The 18,094-nt window shown below is 42.2% G+C and overlaps 1 protein-coding gene across 1 annotated transcript in view; it reads right to left on the bottom strand.

The window, feature by feature from the left end:
- Positions 1-17,507, bottom strand: part of SLC9A2 (solute carrier family 9 member A2) — a 33,702-nt gene extending 16,195 nt beyond the window's left edge. The window contains exons 1-3 of the mRNA XM_035316473.1: positions 17,107-17,507; positions 11,301-11,764; positions 5,736-5,986 (exon numbers count right to left, since the gene is read on the bottom strand). Coding sequence (XP_035172364.1) covers positions 5,736-5,986; positions 11,301-11,764; positions 17,107-17,389 — 998 coding nt within the window. The 5' untranslated portion in view covers positions 17,390-17,507. The remainder of the gene's footprint in view (positions 1-5,735; positions 5,987-11,300; positions 11,765-17,106) is intronic.
- Between the last annotated feature and the right edge of the window lie 587 nt (positions 17,508-18,094).

Here is an 18,094-nt window from a genome sequence, read left to right as displayed (position 1 = left end):
ATTCTGAGCCAAATGATATAGACTAAACCTAAACAGTGAGATAGAGGTGTATTTATGTTGCCTTTCTGAATATAGCCCACAAAGACTTATCCCATGGTTACTTGTCCCAGTACAACTATCTTTCAGTATGTAAACACTATTTGCCAACATAGGGGATATCTCCTCCTACTAAAATGTCCACACTGCTCTCTCTCATGAAGGAAGAAGATCAAAAGTTTGCCAGACCCTCTTTGGAAAGAAGCTGAGGAATGTTTCCTCATGTCTCATGGAGATTCCAGTGAAGAAAATCCAATTCTGTATCCTCCCTCCAAGCTGAGATTCCCATTTCTGAACAACTCAGTTGTCCTTGACTGTAAGTGCAAATAGAAAAGTAGGCAGAGGGAAAGCTCCGAACAACCCTACTCACTGGAATAAACATGTCTAGATTCTTTCTTCTAAAATAAGATATATATATATATATACATATATTTTTTTTTGCAAATATCAGAATTAGTAGTAACTTCAAAAGGACCTCAGAATAAAAACTTTCTTAATATTTTGCTAGAGGCTGTCCCTAACAGAGGACTGAGGCTGTAGTTGAGGCTGTAATAGAGGCTGCAGTTGTGGCTGACAGATTCAGAAAACATTTCTTTTATTAAATAACTTAATTAGTTTTGTCCAGAATTTTATTTCTCGTATGTAGAGCCAACATGACCCGTTTTGGAGGACAATGGCCAAAATGTGATATGTAGTTCTAGATCTCTGACCCAATCAACAACACATCCACAGCCCCAGAAAGTGACTGGGAAGCATTAGGTCTGCCGGGTGAACCTGGGACATCACATGGACACTGGGAGAGGGCACAGAGTACTCCTCTTACCTCTGCTGAACAGCACAAGCATATCAGGGTGAATAAAACTCAGGGGAGAGGTTCTGATATGGGGACAGATGCAGTTCAGTGGGGCTTGTGGTGGCTTAGAAAGGTAAGTGGATAGGTGTTAAAAGAACAGTGCACCTAACTTGGCCTTCACTCTGCATTTTTGTACAACTACATTTGGTGATACAGAGGCAGATCTAGTCTGCACAATATAAAATGGCCATTTCTATCCAAGCACTAGCTCCATCCCTAACCAAACCCCAAGACTGAGTAGAAGGAAAGCTTGATAATAACTGTCCCAGGTCCTCACCTGCATTTAGTACCAACATAATGGTCCACTGTCTCTCATTGTCAGCTGATTTCACCACGGTCTTGAACAGAAAGATTCTCTGTGGCCCAAGACTAGTGTGCTCTCTGGGAAGCAGATTTCATCATGGCTATATGGGATCCAGTACAAATGAAACGATGCAGATTTCATGAGTATGCAACCTTCCTCCTTGCAACTTTCAGTTGTTTAGGTAACATTTCTAGTTTAAGCATGACTAGGACAACCGAGGTCCTGCACTTTTGCCAGCACAGACTGTGATGCAGATGCTCTTCACAGCTCTCCTCCTCATTCTGATTTTACAGTTGCCCAAACCAGGGACTTGTCAGAGATCCCACATTACTCATGCCTGCACATCTCAGGAAGAAAGTGGGAGAGGACCTGGGCCATGCAAGATTTTGTCCTGACATGGAGTGATGACTTGGCCAGGACACACACCCAAACCTGGGAGCTGGCAAACATTCCCAGGTTCTTATGTTTACAGGTGACCAACCTCTAAAGTATATGTGAAGAGGGGGTCTCAATTTTACTTATCACATTCACTCTCCAGAACTCTGATATTCAGAGGCAAATCAGCTGTTGTCAAGCCACAGACTGCACCGATAGACCTACAAAAATCTCAGGTTATGTCACAGACCATGACGGCTCTCCTGTGAAAGCACAGCTTATCTGCCCAGGTATAGCTATTCGGTCACATCCTCACCACCTCCAATCGATTGCAGACACAGCAGAGATGGCACTGGTGCAAATGCAGGGGCAGAAAGGGAAATCTAGCAAGAATGCAATGGGCAGGCTGCAAAAGAGACCCACAGCCTTTTCAGGGTCTCAAAGCTGCAGCTTACTGCCTGACACATTATGGCTGTGAGGTCATTTATTACCCTCTTGAAATAAATAGTTTTTGTGATTATAGTCCTTTAGGAAAGCCCTGAAGCTTGGGGAGTGGGGAAGCATACACTGGACACAGTTTGTTTTTGGATCCTGAGGTAATGGAGACACTGTAAATAGATGTCTGATAAGAATCTGCCACCAGATTAATCGTGATCTTTACAAGGTGTAATTTAAAACACCTACCATGTTTAACCACCACAAGAATTTAAAGGGACTACACTCCTATATAAAATATTATTTTCAGTCACATTTTGCATTCATCCAATTAGTGTCATCCGCTGAGCTGATTCACTCTTACTCTTCAGATAAATGCTATTCCACTGCAAATCACTCTTTATTTTATGAATCTGGTTTCTCTTCAGAAAATTTATCTACATTAGAAAAAAAATCCAACTGAAATCTCTTCAGTTTGAAAATGGTATGGAGATAGTGTTAGAATTCAATATAAAATCAAATCCTTTCAGATTCAATATAAAAGCAAATCCTTTAAATTTTTATTAAGATTTTATGTAGATCACTATAAGATGTTTTTAACAGTCTAAATTTTTACTGTCACCCTGATCAAATGAAAAGCTTAGGTGTGTTTTATTTTACATTTCTTATCCTCAGACATTACTTCTAGCTTCCATTTCTGTGACCTGAAGTAGTTGACTTCGTCAAGAAAAGGAGGGAAAAAAACAGTTAATTTCAATTAACCTGCAGCTTTCTGTGCCTCTGAAGAATAGAAATTCTCCTGCACAAACAGTAGAGTTTCTGTCATGACTGAAATAAACTAGGCCACTGGGTTCAATCCTCATGTTTCCTTGACCTACTAAATTTACAGTAGTTTCAATGTTTGTCCTTTCAGACTGCTAATTCACTGTTGGAAAAAAAAAAATAGCTCTTCTGCTTCACAGCCTTTATAAGAAATTAGTAAGAAATTAGTAAGCAGCAAAAGTAGAAAATGCAGTTTTATAATTACAAATGGAACCAAGCAGATAATGTTCAGATTCACATCTGTATTTTTCACACCTGTGAATCTGACTCAAGCCAGGCTCTAATTACAGGAGGACCTCCTTCCTCTCCTTCTGGAGAGGACTTTCACACAGCAGCTGGCAGGGACATGCAGTCCCAGAGCTATTTCAGCCAAGTAACCCAGTGCAGGGGTTCACATGGATGCTTCACGAATCATTTGTCCCCAGGGTGAATACACAGATTTATCAGGGGAGGGACAAGAGGGCACCTTTTATTCCCCTCTGCTCCTCTGGCAGCGAATTTCTACTTGCACAGAAAGGAGGCACTCTGTGTGTCATAATATTTATGCAAAAATCTTATTAGTAATAACACTGCATGTTCCTGCTTATGTCCTGTGCCTGAAGTGTGGCACAGTGTGTACCTGCAAGGATTTGTGGAGTATCTTTAAGAACCTGGTTATGAAGGAAGAGGGAATCAGTAGTTCAGCAGACTCAAGCGAATATGGATTTCTTCCCCATGGGCTGAACTACAAATGGCCACAGAATCACGTAATGACTGAACGAGCTGGGTTGTGAGGGGCACCCCAAGGTCATTTGGTCCAGCTGCTTGCTCGGAGCAGGGCTGCCTTTGAAGTCAGAACAGAGTCATCATGACAAGAGGCACTTGTTGCAAAACGTGGCAAGGGGCTCAGTACCGGTGCATGCTGTGCTCTGACACAGGGCAAGAGATTCTCCCTAGCTCGGAGCCTAATGAAATGCAAGGAGCACGAGGTAAGATTTACTCCCAGGTGATGTGGGGATTACAGGAGCTGTAAGGCCCCCTGCAGGGAGGGGGCATGCTATATGTCTCATGATAGCAGAGAGTCTACGCCTCTGCTGAGAGCCCTTCCTCCTTCCCACCCGTGCCACTGAGGTATGCACCTCCCTCAGCTGATACAAATACAGTTCAGATACAAATACAGAGTCAAAATACATATAGGACATTTTAAAGATAACTTGTTTTCTGTTGCGTTGTTGGAGGGAAAAAACAAACAAACAAACAAACAAAACCAACTCAATGTTTCCTCTACTGTTTTGAACCCACTCAGAGGATGCCATTATAGAAATAGAATAAAATAATAGAATAAAAACAAATAGTTTACTTGTGCCATGTGAAGCAATGGTGTGCTGGGTCCAGGCACTGGCATGCACCAGTTCCACTTACCCACCAGCAGACCCATGGTGTCCTTTCCATTTTATCCCAGATGCAGAATGTCCAGTTCAGTATTTTCATGCGCACTGATACTTTTTTTTTTTTTTTTTCTTTTCCATGCACAACTTAGCTACACGTTTTTAGTTTAGAAGCCCTTTAAGTATCTGATCATAGGATGTCAAGGACATTTGACTTAAGAAGTGGAGGAAACTAGAAACCACACAAATGCTATGAATAGAAGCTAGGGAAAGAGATGGCTCATTTATGAACTCGGTCAAAGTGGATGCATATGTTACTTTATTTAGGCTCATATCAGAGAAAGAAACCCATATAATCTTTACATCTTTACTTATATTAAAGTACTAACCCTTCTGGTTTCATGGCATATTTCTATTTTTATATTACTGAAATCATCAGCTACAAGTTTCCTTATAAACTGCTTCCTGGCCACAGAAAACCTTATACTGACAGGACTACAATATCAAACCTATCTTCATTTTCTTAAAGCATAATCATCAAATGAGGTATCATCAAGTATCAGTGATACTCAGAAGTAACATATGAGCTTTCAAAAAAAGCTATGCTTCTAAAGCCTGAATGACTCACATTTGCCACTAGAACAATACAAAGTCATTAAGGAAGGTCAGCCTTTAAAAATATTACTTGGAACCAAAGAAAACCGTATATCAGGTGTCATAAAGGCTCTTTCTAAAGTTGAGGTTGCTAGAGTATAAACAGCACCAAGTGAGAGTCCGTGCTCTACCCTTACTGAAGCCCAGGAGTGAAAACCCAAGGAGGGAAAATATTTATATATGTTAGCAGTGGGAATAATATTATTTTGTACATAATGATATATGCAGAGAGCACTGTAACACACAGGCACATGTATGAAGATATTAAATACAGGGTTATACCACCATAGGACGGGATTCTGCAAATCCTACATTCATCCAATTCTTACTGTATTGTAATCCAGCAGGAGTTTGCCTGGATGATACATGCATTGTCTTCATTGAATGTCATTTACTGGCTGCTCATGTGACTGCATGAAGATGCAGTTTCACAATACGTTGGCATCAGCAGCGAAGCCAGCTCATGAGGTTCACAGCTACCACTCCCACTCCCTGCCAGCCACTGCTGCCCCCATGTCACTCTGTGCCACCCCCGAGCCATGCCTTTGTGACTGGTGGTGGGGTCATATGAGGACTTGGGTCACCAACCCATCTTGGTAATGAATAACCCACCAAAAATACAAGGGACTATTTTTAACTTGGAACATTTCAAAGATATGGTTTATGGTGTGATGCCATGGGCAGTTTTAGTGACACAGCTGGTGTGGTGGCAAGCTGAGACAATGGGATGGAAGCAGGAGGGGAGAGGCCGGAAATCCTCAAGCCAGCTTTGCTGCCATGCACAGTGGAACGAGGCCACATGGCAGAGTTTGCAAAATCTGGTCCTCTCTGCAGTTCCCTTTGGCATTCTTATTTGGGTGCTACAGTTACTGAAGTTTGGGGTACTTACGCCATGATGCCCGAGAGATGAAACATTTCAGCTGTTATGTATGACAAGTAACTGTACAGGAAGACAAAGAGTGGCTCAATCACTCGGATTTTATGGGTGAAACGGGTGGTAAAGGCTGCTACAAATCCCAAAAGGATTCCAATCAATACTCCACCGATCCCCACTATAAAGAAGTTAGCAATCCCAGCGAATACATCAATAACCTTAATTGTGCGCATCTGGCAGAAAGACTTGAACAAATTGTACAGGACCTATGAGAAAAAGAAAAAAGCACATCATGTTTCTGAATTCTTCTTAATTTCCTTTTGTGTTATCATGTTCCTCTGATTCAATGCTGGACTTTGTATTTCTCTATCTATCTTGAACACACTTTTGAGATATGCTGCTGTTTACTTCTGGCATATTACTTGTCCTCCACAAATATCAGGGAGATATACGAAGAAGGGTAAATATAATTATTCCCATTTTTGCAAATGGAGACAAAAGACTGCAGTGTTTCAACGGACATCATCCTGCAGGCCAGGAGCATAGTCATGATTAGACTCCTTACCTGGCTGATTCAAAGACCTGTCCAAAGCTCCACCTAAACTTTCTTTAAACTCATTCATTTGCAGAGCTTCTAATTTCCCCTCAAATGGCTATTTCAGATTTTCCCCAGCAGCAAAGAAATAAAAAAAGGAGGAGGAAAAAGTACAGCTTCATAATTGGCGAAAATTCATGTTATTTTCAACTATGTTTGTGCTACATAGGACACCAAGAGCTGCAGCACTGAATTAGACCATAGATCTGTCTGGCATGGGGAAGATGGACTGTGACCACCCCAAAGATTACAAGAAACATGGCATCCATTAAGTGGTCTTTCTCTACTAACCACTAGGAATCCAATGGTTTAAAGACTTTTCAAATTTGAGATTATTTCTAGAGATCTGGATGTAATTCCCATTAAAAGACCTCTTAACATGTATTTGCCCAGTTTTGTTTTCAAAGTTCTTACAACAGTCCTCCTAAACAAATGAGGTCAATGAGATTTTAATATTTTCTTGGCCAAAAAACCTTTTTGTTATACGCAGGAAACAGAATGATATAAAGTCCAAATTTCTCTAACATTCAGTATGCTAGTTGCTACTTAAAAGACAACAACGGAATCAGTCACTCCTAAAGAAATCTTTAAAGGGTCTCCCCTGTTGCAGATTTATTGTATGTGTGTTCCCAGCCATACGATACCATGATGGCTACATGGTCCCCTTGTCCAGCCCAAAGCTTGGTCCTACTCCTATCACAGAATGCATCTAAGCCAGAAGTGGAAACTGGGGTCACAGGTTAAGCCACCTTGGTCATAACAAACACCGGGCTAGGCAGCTTGGACAGTTTATAGGAGTTAAACCTCTGCTTTCTTTCTGGGTTTCTTAGTAGACCAAACAGGTTTCTCTATCAGAAATGCTATTTGAGAGAACAATGTTTTATCAGTACTTGCATTGTGCCAACAATGTAGGTATTTGAATACTGGGAGGGATTTGTCACCTTTGCAGTCTTGTTCTCTCTCACATGACAGAAAGAAAGTTGTACAGCTCTTCTTGGCCAAAATTTGAGAGGTCTTACACAGGTAAAAGTCCTCACTAAAGACTAATGCGAAGACATGGGCTATAAGGGGTCCTTTAGGCTAAGTGAAAGGAAAGAACTGAAAAAGAAAATAAAATATATATTCTAATGCAAGCATGAAAAAAAAGAAGGTTAAATCAAACATAGCAGGGTCACTGGTAATTTCTGATTTTCACTACAAAGCAACAAATAGGGCAAGAGCAGGAGCACAAACTGTTCATCTCCTAAGAATGACACCCTCAGGATGAGTCCACATGGGAGAAGTGTCATTTTTCACCTGGGCAAACCCATTCACCTTGCTGCTGTGAGGCAGACTACCAGCCTTTTTTTTGCCCTGTTCATTGCTACTGTGTCCCGTGCAGGACAGGAAAGTAATGTCATATATATGATCCAGTGGTTTTCAACCTGTTTTGATTTGTTGACCTTATGAATTTTCATGGAGAAAAGCATAACAGAATTAAGCCTCCTGACAATAGGTGTGCCTTTATTTTTCACCCTAAAAAAAAAAAACAAAAAAAAAAACTTCCAGTCCACAGACTCCCAGGGCTCTCCAAATCACAGGCTGAAGAAAAAATACTGCTGTTTGGTGTCAAGCAAGGAGAGGAGTTTCCTTGAGTCACTTCTTAGTACTTATGACTACCCAGGGTTGTGTTATTCTTCAAGATTCAGAATTTGACCATGCAGAATAGTCCCTTGGTATGTATTATGGAAGATGACTATTTTCTTTAAGTGGTGTCAAATTGTTTTACATTTTCAAAACTAACTATATAAATATATGTATATGTATGGCAAGTCTCTGAGGTAAGGCCACTGAGAGCCACTTGTAAAGAAGCATGTAATTGTGACCTCCTCAAGCAACAGCCTTTTCATAACATCACCTCATCTTCACAGCGAAGTACTCACACTGCAAATCGAATGGAGCCTAGTTCCATCAGGCATCCCTATAAATCTTGAGTCTGTTGTCAGAAGTTATTTGAAAGAAGAAAAGCAATGTTCATGGTTCAAAACCAGACTGCCATGCTAGAAGCAGCAGCTAGGACTATGGAATGTCATGAATACAGTTTCAATCTCGTCCTTATTGTTCTTTATTTGCACTACTGTACATGAGATCATAATCAGGTTAAATTCCCTTTTACTCTACAGGTAGTTCAGTTTTACAGCTCTCTTTAAGCTTTCAGGTGAGTTAAACAACAGCAACACTAGACGCATTTTGCAATGCTTTTGGTATGAGAACCGGTTTTTTTCAAGTTCAAGATTTGCATTTACTCAACATCCTCTAGCTGAACTCACTGAAGGTTGCAACAAATAATATCAGTCCCCAATCCTTTCTTAATCATGTCTCAGAGCATCTCTGCTTCTCCTAGACACTAATTACTTATTTTCATCAGTCCTCAGTTATTAGCTTTTAATTCTGAAATTACTTTAAAGCACTCTAAAATAATATTTTCAGTAGAGGCAGAATACAGAGCACTGCTGCAATGTTTTCTAACAAGGGAATAATTTTATTGCAATGACACTAGCTCTGTCTCTGTGATTTTAAGCCCAGAACTGAAATTTGAACTGCTAACACTCAGCTTCATCTGTGATCTTGCAGTTTAGTATTATCATGGTAGTTATCACTGACCCAGGAGGCTGGTAAAGCACCAACCCCAAACGAGAAGCACTACAGCTGACTGGCAAACATTGCCTTCAGCCAAATTCAAGCTCAGAAATTCCACCAGCAGGAAAAATGGATCATCCAAATGCACAGGCCTATCATGAAACCTATCAGGATTGCAAGATCATCTGAGAAGCACAGCAGAGCTGAGATTCCTAACAAAAGAAAAGCTTTTATTAGGAACAGCCTGGCAGTGCAAGCAGGTTAGCAGGAAGAAGGGCTTAAAGTATTTAGAAAGCATGGCTACTGAAGTCACACTGTACTGCGCTGCCTGTCTGTGTAGCCCCCAGGTTTTGTGGTACTTTTGTGGTTTAGTGGCTGGTGTCTGCGGGCAGGAACTGGGCAGTCCACGCTGATGGCCAGCCTGCCTTCAACACCCCCCCCCCCCCCCCCCCCCCCACATCCCACTGAAGGCCTCCATAGTACCCTGACCACACTGCAGCAAGAACTGCTCTGGCAGCACTGCCACAGGGAGGGGAGGCAAAGTCCACTAAGCACACCCCACAGAGAACTCGTGCGATGGCCTGGGTCGTGTTTTAAGTCTAAGCACATGATTGCAGGTGTGCAAAACCATAACTGGGAGCCATTAGCAGACCAGTGTTTAGCATGTGGAAACCACCTGGTCGGCTGCCAAGTACCACCTCTAAGCAATAGCTGGGAAGTAAGACCAAACACACTCCAAATCCCTTTCACTCCCTCATGAATACATGCATGGCCAGTGCCATATGCTCAGTTAGCCCTACAGGATCCTCAGAGTACCTTTCCCCATGCTAGGGTGTTTGGGAAGGCAATGGATGAGAAAGGACCCTAAAGAAGGTTATAACAATGCCTACAGGAGAGCCACATATCACAGTTATGTAATTGCCATGCCAGCACCTATAAATATGGTGCCTTGAAGTAATCTGCCATTGGGCAATGGCACACACAAATATATCCATCATCAGGATGCAGTGTTTTGCTAGCAAAACTGGATTCACTGCTGCTCCAGTGGGAAGGCGATTGATTTTGTGACTGGAAAAAGCAATTTCAGTTGGAAAAAAATCAAGAAAAAGCTTTATATTAACACAAAATTAGCCCCTTTTCTCCCTAAATAATAATAATAATGGAAAGAATTCCCTTGCACGAGTGCTCATTAAGAGTGAATAGGGAAAAGACACAGACATGGCTAAACTGCCAAGCTATTTGAAACTCACCACTGTTTTCCACAATTGCTTTAGGTAACAGACTAGTCAGAACAAGCAGTTTCAGCTGTAAGCTAAGACAAAAAGTTAGGCTCTAAGGCAAGGCCATATGAGGAGATGATTCAGCTGGCTGGATAGCAGCAGAGTCAGGTAAAACATGAAGCTTAGGAGAACAAAACAGGACACCTACGGGCACACAAGAAATGATTGGTATCAAGGCTCAGATTAAATGTTTGAGATATGCATGTGTTAAGCAGATGAGGCAAAGTTCTAGAAAGGAGGAAAACCAAAGGACAGCTCTGCATGGAGTGGGACAGTCGATAAGAAGCCAGTGACAGAGACAGGGAAGGTGCAGACCCAATTCGTGTACATTTCTGATCCTTCTGGAATAATAATAATTAAAAAAAAATGGATTTCCATTGCTAAAACAGAAAGTATGCCATGACATAGTTAACATGGGCAGGGTTTCAAGTAAGGCATAGCTAAATGGAAGTGATGTTCCAGACATGGCGTCATCAGGTACAAACGAGGGGCATTGGGGGTGTTAGTGGAATTTGCAGATTGCTGTCTTCAGGTCATCACCACAAACCCAGTTCAGCTAGTTAATGATTGGAAACAGCTACCTCCGGGCGGCTGTCCTATCTCATCTGTAGCCTGTGAGAGTGGTCTCAGTGCAGTTCCAACTGGACAGGCACATGCAAGTGCCTGGCATCAAGTGGATCCTGTGCCTGTGATAGCTCAGGGACTGGCCCGTTCTCCCTGCAACCTTGCAGGGACGCTCCACATTGGCCCTTTTCCCTCGCCCATCCAACGACATTTCTGCAGGTGAGGAAATCCTCCAGTTTAGGATTACGGAAGTAGCAGAATTAAAAGAAACAGAGACTAAAGAGGTCAGGTAGTAAAATGACTTGAGCAAATATGCTACCATTGCATGTTGCTCTGCTGTAGTTAAGCTATTGTAATTTCTAAACATAAAAGTTTAGAGAATTACATAAATGCATTAGCACTTACTGACTTCCCTCTTTTAGCACGCTGCAATAACCACACACATAGAAAGAGATATAACACAGTGACATGCAAAGAATCATTTATCATTTTTATCAACTAGTCATTTATCAAGTAACTTACCACAGTTATAGCATCATTCAGCAATGACTCTCCAAACACCAGGATGTAAAGCTGCTCATTGACATGAATGTTTTCAAAAACAGCTAACACTGCCACAGGATCCACAGCTGAAATGAGGCTGCCAAAGAGCAAATTCTGCAGCAATGTGATATCAGTCAAACCAAATGCACTGATCTGGCAAATTCCAAAAAGTGAGATCCCAATGCCAATGGCATTCCAGAGTGTGCCTACCACGGCATACCAGAATATAGTACCGAAGTTCTCAAAGAAAAGACGAGTTGGCATAAAATATCCAGCGTCGAGTACAATCGGTGGTAAAAGATATAAGAAGAAAACATCACTGCTCATTACAGGTGGAGACTTCTCCTCTGCTCCAAAAATAATGCCACCAAGAAGCAATCCAACCAGAATAAGGAGGCAGCTTTCAGGTACTATTGAGGGCAACTTGTGATAGAGATGAAAGCCTTCAAAGGAAATTCAAACACAAGAAAGTGAAATAGTTATTTGTACAGAATCCAAGACTATTCTGGATTCTGTTATCTTAGTCTCTATAGTAAACAAACAGCAATTGCAGGAAAAGTTCATTTTCATTGCAAAGACTGAAATGGACCACTATAACAGGTGAATGTAAATTTGTGAGCTAGAGTAGTTAATTCAGTTAATTTGGTGGAGAATCAATTTAATAGCTAGATTTTCCTGCTAATAGAACTGTTGCTCTGTTTGTGAAAGTGTGTTGTTATTTTGTTTGTTTGTTTCATTTTGTTTTATTTTTTACATAAAGTGGAATACCCCAGAGACATGAGCCAAAGACTTTTACAGGGAAAATTACATCTAGATAGACAGAGAAAAAAAAAAATCAAAGAAAAAAAAATCAAAGAAAAAAAAAATAATGTTTTTCAGAAAGTGACAATAAATTGCAACCTGTACTATTATACTCTTTCTTCTCTGTTATATGAATTATGGTAGTGTCAGGAGTCTCTCATAAGCAGACTGTGCAGAGTACAGAAAAAAGAGTTTCAGAAAAAAAAAAAAAGAATAAAAAATTCTGAATGATGACTTAAAAATTGACTGTTCCATAGCTCACTAAAATTCTCAAAGCCAAATACTTTTGATTTAAAGATTCTGATTACTTTTAGAAGTTGATTACTGTAGAGGTGATTTTTTTGTGATGAATGGGAGATATTCCAAAGGAAATTACTTTGGCCAATCTAATGGAATGGTCAACCGTATGCACCAAGGTCACATTCCAGGTCCTGGCGATACCAATCTTTTCCAGGCTCCTCCTTATCTATATTTGGCCCACATAATTATATAGAAAACTATCCACACCCACAAGATCCTACAATTCTTGCCTAACTAAAAAGCATTTAAATTATTTTAAATGAGAGCTGCATGGAAACACTGGGTGTGGTAATAACGGGCGTCTATTTCAGTAGAACTATTTCAGTAAAAATCACACCTGTAGTCGAAACAGTTAAACTAGTGCAAACTTGGAATAGTTCACATCTAGTTTACTAATTCCAGGTTTCTGTATCTTGTGACACCAATTTTGTTAATTCCCCTCTCATCATAGATTTTTTCCAGGTTAAAAAAAAAAAAAAAAAAAAGCCTGAGTTTATACTTAGGAAAAACAAATGGTTAAGTAGGACTAAGGGGGAAGCTGTTTTAATCTACATATTTTTACTTACATATTCAATAACTGTTAAAGCTACTTTTAAAAGTGAGCAACTCAAACTGCTTTTTTTTTTTTTTTCCTCTCTGGATGAATACAGTTTTTAAAAATTAGAAACACAGCCTATGTGATGTGTCAGAAGGACTGCCAAATTCACTATTGTTCCTCGAAACACAAATCACCAATATCCAGTCTATTGCATGGGCAGAATAGGTAACGACCCTGGAGACACAAGAATTGCCTCCTGGACACTTGACTCTTCACCTTTCAGCCACTTCCACTTAAACATTTTATGGTTTGCCTTAGTTTCTGCAATGGCAGGCTGCCAAAATTTCTATTGCAGTGATTGAAGTTTCTCCCAAGTAGGTTTTGCTAGAAGAATAGTTTTTAAAAGTCTTCAAAAAGTATCTTCAATAATTTTCTCAATAAAAATCGAAAAGGGGAGAATTTATATAAGTGTTGCTTTTAATGAAAAACAAACAAACAAAAAACTACCAGCCAGTTCTAGCACAAAGGCAATGAAATGTCTATTATGAATATAAAATATTTTTCTCTCTCTCTCTCTCTTTTCTTTTTTTTTTTTTTTCCTTTACAAGTAACTGTTTGGAAAGATTTTGTCTTCTCAGAGCTTTTGAGGACTGTACCTCATTCCTGAAGGTAACATAAGGCCTCCTACTATGCTAAAAGTGCTTTTTACCCATGTAAGCCAGATCAAAACTCCTAAAAGACTACCTGCCTTCATGAAAAGCATTCACAAGTGATCTCAGGAACAAGCTGTGGTTCCCTACTTAAGGGCAGATAGCCAGGAGATGGCACCCAGTGCACACCAACTCAGGCACAGGTGTCCTGCAGGATGAGGGATATCTTACATGCTCTGACAGATCCACAGCCACGTTGCCCATAGTGTCCTGGCAGCAGATCCCCAGCAGTACATGACTATTTGGCCCTTTATGCTGAACCCAGGACCACAGCTACTTTCTCCCCCTCTGACCCTGCTCCTTCCTGGGCTCCTGACTATGCAGTGGAAGCATGGAGTATGTTTGCCCTCAGGCCATTGGGCATTGTCTAAAGTGCAAGTTCAATATTCTTCAAAATTGAAGTCCTTAGAGCCCTGGTTTGCCACTTCTTGGGTGAAATCCAATGATTTCTGATGCTGAGAATGCTATTGAGACATGTACTTATGATTATGTGTGAGTTTTGCAAGGGCACTCTGAGTTCAGGTGCTGAACGGTTTAAACCTTTTTTTTCAGGAAAGAAGTGTTGGAAGGATATCAGCTCAGTTCCCAGAAGCAGCACTTCTAATTGTGTATTTGTGACTAAATGTAGGAGTAATGGGAATCTGGATGAGTTAGAGAACATTCTGTAAGTTTAGAGGCATAGGAATTCAGCAAAACTGGGCAGTAAGCAGACGAGCCTCACTGCCTAGGCACCACAGCATGCTTGGAGTGCACTGGATACCACCTAAAGCACTGGTGGAGTCCATCAGTGTGTTAGTAACATACCTAATTTGTGGTATCACCACGCAAGATAATAAATAACTAGAAGTAGCCAGAAATTAGCAATTCTGTTCAAGGCAATTTCTTACATTTCAAAATGTGCTCTTGTTTTATCTTGGAATATACACAGCCTGTTCCTAACTTCTTTGTGAAAATGTACTTCATCAAAACTTTTAAGTTATGCCTGACAACTTCAAGTTTTCCTTTCTCATGCTATGTTTTGTGCTCTCTCCAAACTTAGTCTGCAGTGACAGGATCTGAAAAATCTTTCAGATCTGTAACAATAAGCACATCTTGGAGACTTTCTGCTTCGATAAAACTGCACTTCTGCAAAATCACATTTGTTCAAAAAGGCTCCAACCAGGCAACAAGCAGGTGCTGTGATACAGTTATCTTTGGGATCCTACACACACCGTGAGAGCTGTTATTAAATTTGGCCGTACCTTCTGAGCTCCTTGCAGCTGAGAAGAACTTCGGGCTCTGCTCATAAAGGTTTGCTGGTCAGCAGTGCCATGCGTAAGTGCTCAGTGCCTAGCCCCAGAAAGGAATTTGCGATGCCAGATTAAGCACCTAAGTTTCCTGGGCAGTGCGTGAGTCTCGAGGTGGCATGACATGGGAGAGATCCCTGTGCTGCCCAGCAAGAAATGCTGGAGAAAGGAATCTAAGGGAGAGCAGCCTCTCTCACAGGCTCAGAGAGATGGGCTGCGAAATTCCTCTCCATCCCATTGAACTGAAATGGCCCAATCCTAGAAACATAGTAGGATGTGGCAGAGCCAATGCTGCTGTGTCTCAGTAGTTAGAGAACTCCGCCTGTATGGGCTACCTTCAGTATCAAAGAGGACACAAGCGAGTGCAAATTAATATTGTGGGAATGCGGCTTAGGAGTGATGAGAGTCTGCGCTGGGCAGGTGTAGTGACCCGATGCAGTGGCTGGATAAGGGAGCGCAAAAGGAGCTCCAGCAGCAAGAACTGGATGTTCCTAATTCCTGTCCCGGAGTCAGGGCCCCTGCAAGTAGGTGTGGTGGAGTCGAGTGCTGCCACACCTAGGGCCTCCCTTGGATCCAGCCCTCATTGCTCAGTGCACACTTATAACAGCAGGGATAACACCCTCGATTAGCCACATCAGCTTTCATTTGGTATAAATGAAAACATTGTAAAATTATAGGCATTTCTCCTCATTTACGCTCTCTGCATATTTATTTCACTGCAGTCAGCTTGGGAAATAAAAGTAGCCAAGTTTCTCTTTTTTTTTTTTTTTTTTCTTTTTAGATGCCTATACACTAGCAAAATATCATGGCAATTATAATGTACACAGTCCTGCAGGACCTATATATTATTATGTGTGTATGCGTTTACATGTTTCAAATGGTTTGCCTGTAATCTTTAATAAAACATAAACTTTTTTCTTTAGTCTGAGATTATTCAAGAGTTCTTGTTGTATCTACACTCAGAAGCCAGAGCAATTTTGCAGTACTTAATTGGCTGAGATTAGTTCTGTAACGAACTCTGTATTTTCTGGCTATAACAGTTCATGGTATATTTGAGAGGATCATATCTGAACTACAACTTGATTCTGCAAATGCCTAATCACATACTCAAGGCTAAACATGCATATTTAATGCATTAAGATACATGCAACCTTAACGGATGCAGCATATAATAAATCTGCTGAAGGTAATGAAGCTACAGCAAGTTACTGGGGTAGGGGATCGGGCCTCCAATTTCAACACAAACTGGTGGCTGGAGGTAAGCACAATTTTTTTTTTTTTTTTTTTTCAGAATTTCAATTACCTGTCTTGCAATACGTAAATAACATGACTTGGTCCATTTAAATGCTACAGGCAGAAGTCAAAGTTTTAAGTTGTATCAAACTGATTCTTCAAAGTGAGTATGATTGGAGCTTCTACAGAAATCTGTGCTGCCAAGTCTGGCTTCTGATTTAAATAACTGGAGTATGCGTACACCTTTTTATTTGGCTCCCCCAGCTTTATTCCTGACGTTAAGGCTATCTTTTTGTTAAGAAGACATAGAGTTTATCATTTATAGCTTTACTGATTTTTACAAAGCTCTGTAGGATGCCTCTACCTGACATTCTTCACATTAGTATATTGCACTTATTTTTCTGCCCGGGCCATAGAAAGCTCATTAAAAACATGCTATATAAACCTCACAAAACAGTCCAACTATGCAATACAAATAATTTCCACATGAGGGAATAAGTGGCCTTTCTCACTCATTCAGCACCGCATTTTTCATCTTTCACGGGACATGAGTGAACGGTGGGAAAGCGCAACGAGAAGGCTTCCTCATAAATATTTGCTTTCCATCGATCTGTTGTTCTGTTTGGAAGCTGTCATTATAGCCGGCGTTATTTTAAGAGAAAGCGCTCAAATGACAGCGGGGACGACCGAGGAAGGAAGGGGCTGAGTGAACTCCCGGCCCCGGTGCTTTCGGGGCCAGGGGGCAATCGTCCTTCTCCGCGGCCGCTTTTCCAAGCCCGGTCCCCCCGGCTCTCACCACAGGTCACTCCGGGATGTCCATCCCGCGGGAGCATCGCCAACCTCGGGACCCCCGGGGAAAGAGGGAAGGGGAAAAGGGGTGGGCTGGTGGTGAGGGGGGTGGTGGTGGTGGGGCTCACCGATCTTGGCGAGGGACGCCAGCAGGATCCAGAGGGTGATCTCGAAGGGGATCTGCACGTGGGGGTAGTCCAGGGTGAAGACGTGCAGCCGCGTCTCCTCGGAGGCGGTGCCGCCGGGGCTCGGCGGGGTGCCGGCGCCCATCACCGTGCCGTCGGGCGCCGGGCTCACCGCGGCCGCATTCGCCTCCGCCGCCGCCAGCACCGCCAGCGCCGGCACCAGCCGCAGCAGCAGCCGCGGCCCGCAGCGGCTCGGGGGGTCGCCGGCCCCGACGCCCCCTCCCATGGCGCCCCCCGATGCCCCGCTCCCGGCCCCGCCGCCGCTGCCCTACGGCCCCGCCGCCGCCACCATCCCGCCGCCGGCACCTGCCGCCGCCGCCGCCCCGCCGGCTCCGCCTCCTGCCGGGCACTGGGCGAGCCCCGGCACCCGGCTCCGCTCCCCCCGCGCCGCCCCCTGCACGCCGGCGGGCCCTGCACGGGGGGAAAGACGGGCAGGGTGCTTCCAGGGAGATGGGGGAACGGTGGGCACCTGTGGGTACGCGCCTAGGTCGGAGTGCGTGCACCTCCACACACATCGGTGCGTGTATTTGAATCCTCCGTGCATAAAAGTCGCTCTGTGTCAATGTGCAACTCTATAAACACACACGCATGTGAGCCCGTATGCCTACATATCGCCCTTATCAACTACAGGAAAGGGGCTTCTGCTGAACACAAAAGAGGAGACATTCTGTCCCGGCAAATTAAGAGTTAAATTCTGTTAATTTAGAGTTAAAAGAACGTACTCTCTATAAATGTATACATGTATATAAACAAGTACCTACGTGTATACATAGGTACATACATACATCATATACATACATTCATATACATACATATACATACATACATTCTATATAGTATATAATATATAGAACATATATCACTATAACATCCAATATACATGAATGTACATGTTATCTGCATGTTGCCCCATCAGGCATATGACAAAGCA

This window comes from Oxyura jamaicensis, chromosome 1 (genome assembly GCF_011077185.1).
Source record: "Oxyura jamaicensis isolate SHBP4307 breed ruddy duck chromosome 1, BPBGC_Ojam_1.0, whole genome shotgun sequence".
Classification (NCBI taxonomy): Eukaryota; Metazoa; Chordata; class Aves; order Anseriformes; family Anatidae; genus Oxyura; species Oxyura jamaicensis.
This window is presented reverse-complemented; position numbering and strand designations above follow the sequence as displayed.